At 38.7% G+C, this 11,494-nt stretch overlaps 1 protein-coding gene across 2 annotated transcripts; it reads right to left on the reverse strand.

Annotated features, from left to right (window-relative positions):
• Positions 1 to 1,533: 1,533 nt before the first annotated feature.
• Positions 1,534 to 10,350, reverse strand: fgf17 (fibroblast growth factor 17). 2 transcript variants are annotated; one of them, XM_080894968.1, is made up of 5 exons: positions 7,053 to 10,350; positions 6,931 to 6,967; positions 6,513 to 6,657; positions 4,572 to 4,678; positions 1,534 to 2,765 (listed from the first exon to the last, which is right to left on the reverse strand). In XM_080894968.1, the coding sequence occupies exons 1-5, from the start codon at positions 7,082 to 7,084 to the stop codon at positions 2,484 to 2,486; spliced, it is 603 nt and encodes a 200-aa protein (XP_080751094.1). In that variant the 5' UTR covers positions 7,085 to 10,350; the 3' UTR covers positions 1,534 to 2,483. The 2 variants fall into 2 exon arrangements, with proteins under 2 accessions (XP_080751094.1, XP_080751093.1); XM_080894967.1 differs by having other exon boundaries at positions 1,548 to 2,765; positions 6,513 to 6,690; positions 7,053 to 10,345.
• Positions 10,351 to 11,494: the final 1,144 nt, after the last annotated feature.

An 11,494-nucleotide genomic window follows, 5' to 3' on the forward strand; every position in this document is an offset into this window, starting at 1 on the left:
TTTAGTAATGCCAACATATTAAAAGAACAATATTTGCCTCTTATATATAATACATCTATAGATACACTGTCACAGACACTTGTCTTTGAGTGAAGATTTAAGGTGATTGGAAATTTAAATAAACGCAACTTGAATCTTTACTGAAGCTCAGTGTTTGACACAGAGTTCAAGTTCACTGCTGTAATATAATAATCTGACAATAACTATAATATTGGCCATATTATATTTACATTACCAAAGTGAGATGATTTTAGTCTCACGACCAACATTAGCTAATTGTTATTTACTAGCTAATCTTAAAATGACTGTTCAGTACAGAAAAGCCCAACAATCATGTTTTACAGTCACGTGGTCTCAGCCTCAGATACTCAACTAATCAAAGTGATCTCATTGAAAAAAAACGAATTTACAAAAAAACATTGTTCTCCTTCATTTCTGTCAAACAAACTGTATGAAACGTTTCGCGCGGTTAGTATCATGGTTGCTAGGCAACCTGAGCAGCGCGACGAAGGCTACACCGTCCCATTTCACAAGCCTCGCACTTCCGCACTTCTCGTGCTTCCTAGCACGCGCCGTACCTAGGCGAACTGCGCATACTCCGAAGCATGGGTCGCTGGATTGGGACACAGCCATTCAGGGGACGCTGTCCTTTAGTCAACTCTGACCTTCGACCTTACAAGAAAAAGAAGAAAAAGAGCAGAGAATAATTTCAAAGATAAAATAAAAGTAGTAAAATACATTAAATTCTGCTGAGCTTTCATTGTTATTCCTGATTTTTAAAAAAGACAAATGTGAAATTCATAATCAATGAGGGCTATGATCCCTACACATGCGACTGAAATGACTGCTGCTGTACTTTTGGGAGCACTAATTATTACAAATAATTGTTATTGCTTTGTGGTTATTATATATGTAGTACATTTCATATATTATATCAATATTTTTTTTAATGAGGTGAAGATACTATACATACATATTCACATCTGGTTTATCAATATTTAATGAAATCATTTGAATGTTATAAAATTATTTCTATAAATTTACTGTGAAAAACATTCTGAAGCCACACATCTGATTTAAATGGGATTATTAAATACTCGTGTGCTTCCTCCATCTTTTTTTTAAGTGTTTTCCTACCATTGTTTTAAAAATAGATCTCATTATATTCACATAAATGCAAGCACATTTCCCTCCATCAGTGTTAATACTGAGTAAGACTCAAACCTTCCTTGTTTGCCAAGTTCATTAAAAGAGCTACATTCACTGGCTCAACTCCAAACAGCATAGGTCAGTCCTGACCGACAGCAACACAGTTTAATGTGATATGAGCACTGGTGTTTGTATGTAAATGTATTTGCAGACACTAACAACACTCCATCCTTTCTGTGAAAGTATAAGTGGACCACTTGCAAGCACAGATTGGTAAACTGTTAAATGCAGACTGAGTTATCTCAAATAACTTATTTTTATGATGAGATGTCTGTTTGCCTGCGTCAGGCTGGCGACCTGTCCAGGGTGTACCCCGTCTCTTGCCCTATAGTAGCTGGGATAGGCTCCAGGCCCCCCGGGACCCTGATAAGGATAAGTTGAAGAGAATGGATGGATGTTCACGGCGTACACAGAACAAATCTTGCTGACACTGATAATGTACAGATTTCACCCTTGGCATTCCCATGAGGTTGAGTAGTGTCCTAAAATCCAAAACATTCCCTTTAGTTCATGCATGTTGATACATGAAATATCTTTGCCACTAGGCTAGGAGAAAATGTGGTATGTCATTGATCCGATTACAAAGTCAGAGCAAATATCTAGACAGTGATTGTGTAATACAGCTAAACATTTAATGTCATTTTATTAGGAAAAATTAGATTTTACATCAAAGTAAAATATGTTTCTCCATTCTTTCTTTTTTAATTGAAGTGGCAACCCCCCTTCTGATCTCTCTGGATAGATTACCCCTTCATAACAATGTAGGGCTGAATCCAGCCAGCATGTTTGGGCCAAAAATTCAAATTTATTTTAAATCTAACTGTCCAACTGTCTCCAATATGACCTTATTGGAACTCTTTGTTTGTTACCTGCTGCTTTAAAAATGTTTCCTTGTGGTATGAATGGTAGTATTGTGTCGACCCACTGGGATATAAAGAAAAACATCCTTTAAAGCACAACTGAATGTATTTTATGATTGATTTGAAATGTGAAAGTGTAGTATCTAATGGTGTCGTGGGCTGTTTCATAGGCTTCCTCAGATTTCTTGCTAGCCACCCTATGCATCGTGTCACTTCATCCCTCAACACTCGCACAGACGTAATAGACAATTTAATACAATCCACTTGCTTTACTCTCTTTCAGTATTTACAGCAATATTATGGCATCTAAGGCATTTTTCACTTGTCAAAAAATATACAAAAATAAAGTTGCATCTGTTTCTTCCCATGTCACAACTGTCATCAGTCCATCACTTTTGCTGCGCCTAGGAAGAGCTAGGTGATTTTCCTGTTCCGCTTCGCTCTACGTGTGGACGGAAATCTGATGAACTCAAATGGTTTACTTTGGTCCGTGTTGGGGAAGGGAGGTAATCCTGTGTGCAGCCTCTTGATGAAATGGACCTCTCTCTGATTCTCCCTCGTTCTGGAGGCTTTGATGGGCCTCCCTTTCCGGGTGAAAGCCACATACCAGCCCTCATACTTGGCATTCTGGAAGGCTGTGTAATTGTTCTCCAGTACAATCTCAGTGAAGATACAATCTTTGCTCCGGCCATTTGGCTGTGTGAGAAGACAGAAAGGTTTCTTGTGTTACACCTGGACAAAAACTGATTCATCTATATATAAAATTATTGCCTGAACTCATGGAATAAATGGCTTTATACAGTGTCAAAAAATGTCAGTGCAAACAGCTTAAAATAAGACTAACATTTGGAAGACAAAACCAAATTCTGATATAAATGAGATGCTGAGAGAACGAGCAATAACCCAGAACAATAACCCTTCTTATTTCAGTTTACTCAACAGTGAGCTTCTGCTGACTCACTTATGCAAATAGCTTCTGATGTGTGTCAGGTAGAATTATTATTTTCTTTCTTCACTAATTGCAAAAACAAAACGTATTCAGATTGCCTAAGGTGAGGGTTAGGGCTGGAACTGGCTGGAGCCTTTATGACTTGTATTCATGGATTTCAGTTGGAATTATTGTTCTATTTGTTCCCTTATTGCCAAGATTTGGAAGAAAAATGGAAAACCAAAACGTTCATATTATCATTGCCTACGATTAGTTAGGGTTAAAGTTGTGATCGTCAATGATAACGACTTAAGCCTCACGTGGTTAAATGCTGGCAAATATTGTTACCTTTGCACAGAGATGTGCTAGCTGTCTTTATGCTGCGCTAAGCTTCTGATTTTAGATTATGTTAAAACAGTTGATAGGTATCAAATTAAAAATGTAATCACCCCTTTCCCCAATGATCAAAGGAAACTAATGTGATTTAATCATTTGTTGTCATCTTCTGATATGTTGATAACAGGTACAATCTATAATACTAGAAAAATGTAACAGAAAATGTGTGATGGTTACATTCACGTTTGTTGCAACTTTGTACACAGAATTATTGAAAAGAACTGTTCTTTTTATCTTTACCTACAGACTGTGTCACTGAACTTCTTATCTCTGTACAGATATCACAGCAGCCACAATTTCAACACCTCTGAATTGTGATGAGAACGAGATTTATGACTTGTCATGTCAGCCAGATATGTGATTCCATCTTTTCCATTTCCGTGAAGGAAGTGGAGAGTTGACTTATGACCAAACACACAGGGTGTGCATGATGGGAGGGTACTTCCCCCAGTCATTGTCAACCATGGCCAATAGGACTGAGTGATATCACTCAGTCCTGAGAGGATCCCTTTTTTCCAGTACTACATCATGTCCTGAAGTGACTGACAAGGTATGAGAATTCAGTAACAATGGACTGGAGCTTTAGCATCTGAGCTACAGTGTATGTTTTATTGGATATGCAGTGTGTTAAAGTAAAGTCTGTATTTCCTCTGAGGAAAAGTTTTCTCATCAGTGGTAAGTTTTCTTATGGGAAGATGGTTACGCTAACTTTACATGCTACAGACGGAACAATAGCACTGATGTGTTCTACCTGATGTGTTCATTTTCAAGATGTTCAAGGTGTTCATTTTGCCTTAACCTCTCAGTATCCACCAGCATCCACCAGATCATTGGGAACCTAGGGTTACAGTTAGGGTTAGGAGTGGGGTTTGCGTTCAGTTAATATCTACCCCAAATAAAAGTTTTGGAAAAAAAATATATACTGCATTGGCAAAGTGTGCTTCATTTAAAATATAAAATATTGTAGTTTCTGAAAACCTTCCTGTTTAGAGTGTAGCTAAAACAAAACCCAACACTAACCCTAGATGGGTTGACCTGGTGGATGTCTACTATAACACAGTTTGACTGCTTTTTTGTTTCTTTATTTCTTTTTGCTTCACCACATTTGTCCCCTACTTTGCTCACTAAAGTCAGCATAGGTGTAGTTTCTGTGTTAACACATACTCCTCAACACATACCTTTCCAACAAGCTTCCCCTTCCGGTTCATACAGAGGTAGCGCCCACTTTCTGCACCTCTTATCCTAACTCGACTGCCAAAGGTGTCTGTCTCAACAAACAGGCGAGCTGCGGGAAAGACACAAGACTGTCAGGGGGCTGAAGACAAAAGGAGCCTAGGACACAGCCACAGACTCACTTTTGTCTTGTGTGTGTAATAAGTCATGTACAAAATGTCTTTATGGGAATCAGGTATTATTGAAAACACACAGTGACACTGAAATATAAAGCCCAATTTCTGCTGTACCATGTATGACCAGCATTTAGTGTCTACTATTCACTACAGATATAAAACCTGCAGGGATAATGAGTTAATGCTGTTAGTATAAGAATCTGCACTTCTTTGCTCTGTGGACTCTGTTGAGCTGAAACTCCTTAGTGATAACAACCTGATGAAAGTCAAAACACCAACTGATTAAACAAATGTTATGTCTGGTCATTAAAGACCTAGATCTTGCAAGCTGAATATACATTCTCACTTATTATTCTGCAGTTAATCATGGCCATTACAACAGTCTTGTGTATTGGGACTACAGAAACAAAGGGCTTGTCCTAATCAGCCACTAAATTCATCAGACGATGGTTTCATGGATGCAGCAGGGAGGCTGAATTAACATACAGGACTGAAAACACCTCAAAGTGGGAGGGACGGGCAGGCTGGATGTGAAACTGCTGGCTTTGCCTGAGGACATCAGTGCCCAGCAGGGGCTAAATAGCTGCGCTGTGGGGAACCACAAAACTCCAGATTGTCACTAATTCCTCGGAAGAGTCTCTTTAACAAGGCATTGTCACTGATTGCAGACTAGTGTACTGCATTCTGCCAAACTATGCAAAACCCTTAACCTCTTAACCTCCACCAAGTCATTTGTGACTTATTGGGACAGGAGTACGGTTTCGGTTCAGCTCAGTGGATTTCAACTGAATCTCTACTGAATATAGAATTTTCTCCTATTTGGAAGATCGAAATGTTAAAGCTTTTAACAGAAAAATATGTATGACACTTTATTAACATGTTCAGCTACTTTGTGGAAAATGGCCCTTTTTTAGTATGTGGCTAGCATCATTTTGTGCCTTTTGATAATGCAACTATTACAATATATAGAAATCTTGGAATGAACAAACTTCTTCAATTGGATTTTGGAAAAATAAATTAATACTCAAAGCCTACTGATGATATCCATGATTTTTAAATATCAAATATATTGTGAATGTAATACACATTTGAGATATGGTAAATAAGTATGCAATTGCTCTTTTCAAGGTTTCTGTACAGGTATAGTTACATAGTCACAAAATGTACTATCATTATTATCATTATTATTGTTATTATTATTATTGTTATTATTCTTATTATTATTGTTGTTGTTATTAATTTATTATTATTATTATTATTATTATTATTATTATTATTATTATTATTATTATTATTATTTCCTAAGGAAACATTAATAATAATATCAGTATTATTTTACATGAATATTCAGCCATAATATTAATGTAGAGAAAAGTTCATATTGTGGCAGCTCTATTCAAAATAAAAATACAATCCGGTGGTGAGTCTGTCAATATAAATGTATTAAATTATATCTAAATGTATAAAACCAGTTTGTGATCATTACAAATTTATCCCGACACGTTTTAAATGATGTTAATTGCCCAAATGTTAACTGTACTTCACAGTATGCGTGTTTGAACAAAAATGTACCTTTACATTAAGAAAAAGAAGAACATAAAACAAATCAGTTGAAAATCTTTTTCACGTAAATGTTTTTGTATTATTTTTTCGAGGGATGGGCTGCTGGAAAGAAAATTGACAACTTAATGCTTTCTCATGAAATATCTACCGGTAGGCCTTAGTGATCGTAATCCTTGGTTATTCTTAAAGTAACTTGTTAGCTCTTACCGTACAGATTTCCATCCTCGGCGGTGGCGGTGACCCTTTTGCCGTGAATCTGGACGTGTTTCCCGCTAGTGCGACTGTAGAGCTGGTAAACTCTGACCTGTCTTCGGCTGAGCTGGTCCGTCACTACGCCCTGCGTCCTCACATACTGGTTAAAATTAGGAGACGGGTGATTCTCCCCCTTTTTTATGCAAAGGGAAAAATGAAATACATAATGTTGTCTTTCTAATCTGGGATAAAGAAACGATAGCCAATTTTAGAAGCACCAAAATACGTCAGATTTTTTCACAAATGAATAGGCTATTCTTTTGCACACTAACATCGGCACTCATATTCAAATGTCGTTTGGATCGTAGCCTTGTAATTGTTCCTTCTTTCAGCTATTCCTTATTGTTAACAGGTTTAAGTTTTAGTGGCTTACCTGAGCCTGACACCACAGCACGAAAAAATGAAACGATCTGCAGGAGTAACAAAAAATGAATGAGCAACAAAGAAGTGATTTTTTTGTGGCTATCATACAATCAGAGTGTGTGGCCCGCTTACATGTAAATACAGTGTTGGTTTATTCCATACATTCTCTCTCTTATTTTAACCGGTCAAGGAGCAGAGTTCTTTCGGCAGTAAATCCCAGAAGGATGCGGTAAATAAATCCAAGCGTTCCCACAGTGTCGCATATGCACTCCTGACCTGTCCATCCACACCGACAAAGTCTGCAGCAGTTATTTCCTGTCACATTTATCAGAAAACTGATCCAGCTGATTGGGTAGTGAAAAATTCTTCGAAACATCAAAAGCGGACGCATCCATTATAAAGCAGAAAGGCTGTAATGCTGCTCTTTACATGACTAGGATGGAAACGTGAGGGGATCCCCAGCTCGCTGCGCTGCTGCTTGGTTTGATTCCAGCTTTTGAAAAGCCCTCTGTGTCACTGGGACCCGGCTACTCACTGGTTAAATGGTGAAAGGCTCAAGTCCCTCCTTGAAATCTTGTGGGTGGGGACAGCAGCGGGACCAATAATTTACAGTTTGTCAGAAGTGCTAAGACAGATTTCTCGAAACTTTCTGAGCTTTTCTTGAAACTGTAAATGCAAAATACAGTTTTCACAGCACATTTGCATCACACACAGTTTCAGTACAACGAAAAACACGTTTGCCCCGAACAAAGGTTCAGTCAGCCTGTTTGTTGCAGATGTTGATGATTACGCTTCAATTCTTTAAAAATACCCACAGGATCTATTTTTCAATTTACCCCTGCAATTCACTGCTGTCGTGGATTAGTGATATATAAATAACTGAAGCGAATGCTGCTGTCAGTGTTGTGTTTAAGAAATGACATCTGTGCTTTAGTTATTTAACTTGTCCTTCCAGAGGGAAACACCTGGGACAGGTCGCCTGTCTGTCAGGGTTTAATCTACTTTCAACATTAATTACAGCACTGTGTTTGAAAATGAGAAGCCTATTAGCAATTTATGGGAAATGTTGGGAGGTGTTAATGAAACTACAGCAACCTCCCACAACACTTCTGCTTGTGTTACCTGGTCACACTTTGGGCTCATGTAGAGCAAATCATTTAGACAAAAAGTGTGTTTTTTCTTCACATGAGCAATCAGCATCCCGAGAGAAGCTCCCGAGCTGCGCTAACAGTGGAGTTCAGAACAGCCTTTTCTTAATCCGGCCAAAACAGTGTAAGAAATCTACGCAAGCCAATTTTGGATGTTGTCCTTAGGTTTTTTTTTCTGTTCCGATTTAATGTTGAAAACCACTCTAGTTTGTAAAAGCTCTCTGTTCAAGATAAACGACCTTTTGTTTTCCTACCCCACATAAAGCTTTATAACGTGAAAACAGGAGTGCAACTGGACACAATACCAGTGCAAGATTGTTGAAACCCAGCAGATAAACATCAGTCACCAGCTCTGCTATGTTTGCTACAAGTGTGAGACGGACAGCACATGAGTTTTCTGAAAAAATAGCAGTTTCTGCCTTACCTGAAGGCTCTTCCTGGAGCACTCACCTCACTTACTCAACTGCCTGCAGCATTCTCTCCACCTGTGGAAAAGCAGACCAGTCACCTCTTCCTCAGGAGTCCAAGTAAGCTACCTCACTTTCACTCACTAATTGGACTTTCCTTACAGAACTTATTTGGACTTCTCAGACTAATAGCTCTCTGTTCACCCAGAGTCACACCTGTCATGTTCATATCAGCTAAGAAGAGTCACCTCCGTCCTTGCTGCCTAAGTTCAGCCCATGTGGCCCATTAACAAAAAGTGGTTTGGGGTTCAGTGGTTGAAGCACTGATCTTCCACTCAGCAGATGCCCAGTAGACATTAAAGCAATAGTCAGTGGTTTTGAGACTGCATACTGGCCTCTGTGTTCCCGTATTACATTCCCTATGGGCTGTTTTAACTGCATGCAATCAACGTATGGTCAGATACACGATATTGCCAAAGGTAGTCTCTTTCCCATGTAAATCACTGAATTCGGGAGTTCCAATCATTTCCATGGCCACAGGTGTATAAAATCAGTGACCTAGTCATGCAGACTGCTGCTACAAACATTTGTGAAAGAACGAGTCTCTCTCAGGAGCCCCCTGGGGAACAAGTCCAGTCATGAAAAGGCCTCGCTACTAAATATTCCACAGTCAACTTTTAATGGTACTATAACTATGTGAAAGCGACTGGTAATGACAGAAACTCAGACAAGAAGTGGTAGGGCTGAATAAAATCACTTAGTGTGGTCGGTGGATGCTGAGGCAGAAGGTCTTCATCTTTCTGCATAGTCAATTGTTACAGACCTCCCCACCTCATGTGGCCTTCGGATTAGCTCAAGAGCAGCGCATGGAGAGCTGCATTCCAAACCTTATATCACTGAGCACAATGCAAATCCAGGGATACAGTGGTGTAAAGCACATCTCCACTGGACTGTAGGTGTAGACGGGTTCTCTGGAGCGATTAATCACGCTTCTCCATCTGGCAATCTGACGGATGAGTCTGATCTGCGGTTGTTTTTCAGGAGTTGGGCTCAGATCCTTAACTCCAGTGAAAGAAACTCTTAATGCTTCAGCATACCAAGACAGCTCTGGACAATTTCATATTCCCAACTTTCTGGGAACAGTTTTGGCATGAACGTTACGGTTCCAATCTGACCGTGCACTAGCGCACAAAGCAAGGGCCATAAAAGCATGAATGAGCGAGTTTGGTGTGAAAGAACTAGACTGGCCTACAGAGAGTCATGAGCTCAAACAGATGGAATACATTTGGGGTGAATTAGTATCATCAGTATCTGACTTCAGCTGACCTGGAAACTTCTGTCCAGGTACCCTCTCCTCCAACAAAATGGGAAACCCCGAACAAACCTTAATTCTGTGTTGCGTTGTCAGGATTTAGAAATTTGATTTAGAGCAGTAAAATGTTACCTGCACGCAAAATGCTCAAAAACAATAAACAACAAGAAGAAAACAGAAAATCAAACAGAAATGAAAAAAGACGAATGAGACAAAATGAAAGAGAAAATAAAGGAAGGTAAAAAAGAGGAGCCAGAAAGGACAAGGAAAAGAAAGATGATGGGGAGAATTAGAACAGGGGAATATGAGAGGTGAAAAAGAACAGAAAAGGCAAGTGGAGAAAAACTAAAGAGGGGAATAGGAACGAGAGAAAAGGTAGAGAAGAAAAATGATCAAAGAAGATCTGAGAAGACAGCAGAGCTGGTAGATGGGCGTGTATTTTGTTAGCTGCTGGGTCCAGATGAGGTGTATTTTGTGAACAACAGTGTAACATGAAGCTTCAAGTGCCTTCACGTCTTGGCCTTCTCACGTTCTCTTGACCTCACTACTACAATCATCCCCACCGAGGGCAATAAAGCAGTAAAATGCAGCAGTTAGGCATCTCTGACATGTTGATCTGTTTTTAACTGCTTGACAGGAGTCACTGTTACTGACTGCTGATGTCACCTTTACTGTAAGCCCATCAACTCATCCATCAGTTCTCCTCTAGTGGAACAACAATTAGTATTGTCTTAGTAAGAAAACACACACTTAGTAATGTGAGTGATGATTTAACAGCATGATGCAGGCTGCAGCAAGTGTGTTTTTGTTTGCCTGGGGAAATAACTTGGCCCGTGCCAGCTTATAATGCTGCAGTGACAGTTCCACATCATCCATGCGATGAGAACGCTCTCTCCGATTCATCGTAAACTGTCTGAAAGAAAAAATAAACTGACAACAAAATTCTTACAAACAGCATAAATTCAGTGACTGAGTGAATGATTTGTTCATGTGATAAATGAAATGATAAAACCTGGATTTCAGACAATAAGAAAACTAAGACTAGGAAAATTATATTAGAGATTATATGGTTAGAAATAAAAAATAAATACAAATATATGTTTATTTTTAACTGTGAAAGAAATACTTTGATCAAACTGGAAGCATCACTGCTTGCCGTGAAACTGCTGAACTGCAAATTTCTCAGAAGAAAATTTGTTAGTGTGTCTGTGCAGCGTTCCCTGATTCTCAGGGACATCTGAGGTGAAACGAGTTTGAAATGATTATTTTTCCAAAATAATTTCTATTAAAAAAATGAAAAGAACTTGGAGCACCATCCCTACAAATTACTTTGGAAACGGTGCACACCAAGGTCGCTGACCTACGCTATAACTTAAATAAGTTTTGTGCTCCAAATCAGTGTGTTGAAATTGTGACTTAGCATCCTAAGAATACTGTAGCTATCATGGTTGTTAGGTTGAGGGTATAAGATAAATGCCTGACCACTAATCTTTTCCTTAAGCCGAATCTGTGATTGAAATGCATCTTATCTAAAATCCATATACATAGTTGGGGTAGTGAATGGTGCCCTTTCATTGTATGTTAGTTTTTGGTTTTTATTATAATTTGGTTGAGTTTAGTGATACAAAATCTGGTTAATTTCTTTTATAAAACAGGTTTAGATGTCAAAAATTAATGGCTGGGTTTGGATTAAAAAAACAAACAAAA

The sequence above is a fragment of the Rhamphochromis sp. 'chilingali' genome (assembly GCF_963969265.1).
Source record: "Rhamphochromis sp. 'chilingali' genome assembly, chromosome: 10".
Taxonomy (NCBI): Eukaryota; Metazoa; Chordata; class Actinopteri; order Cichliformes; family Cichlidae; genus Rhamphochromis; species Rhamphochromis sp. 'chilingali'.

Excerpts from the sequence above, each read along its gene's own strand:
- fgf17 (XM_080894967.1), bottom strand. The coding sequence starts at position 7,084 with ATGTATGGAATAAACCAACACTGTATTTACAT. Across the intron at positions 6,968-7,052 it reads AACCAACACTGTATTTACAT|ATCGTTTCATTTTTTCGTGC; the intron begins GTAAGCGGGCCA and ends TTACTCCTGCAG. Across the intron at positions 2,766-4,571 it reads AGGGGAAGCTTGTTGGAAAG|CCAAATGGCCGGAGCAAAGA; the intron begins GTATGTGTTGAG and ends CTTCTCACACAG.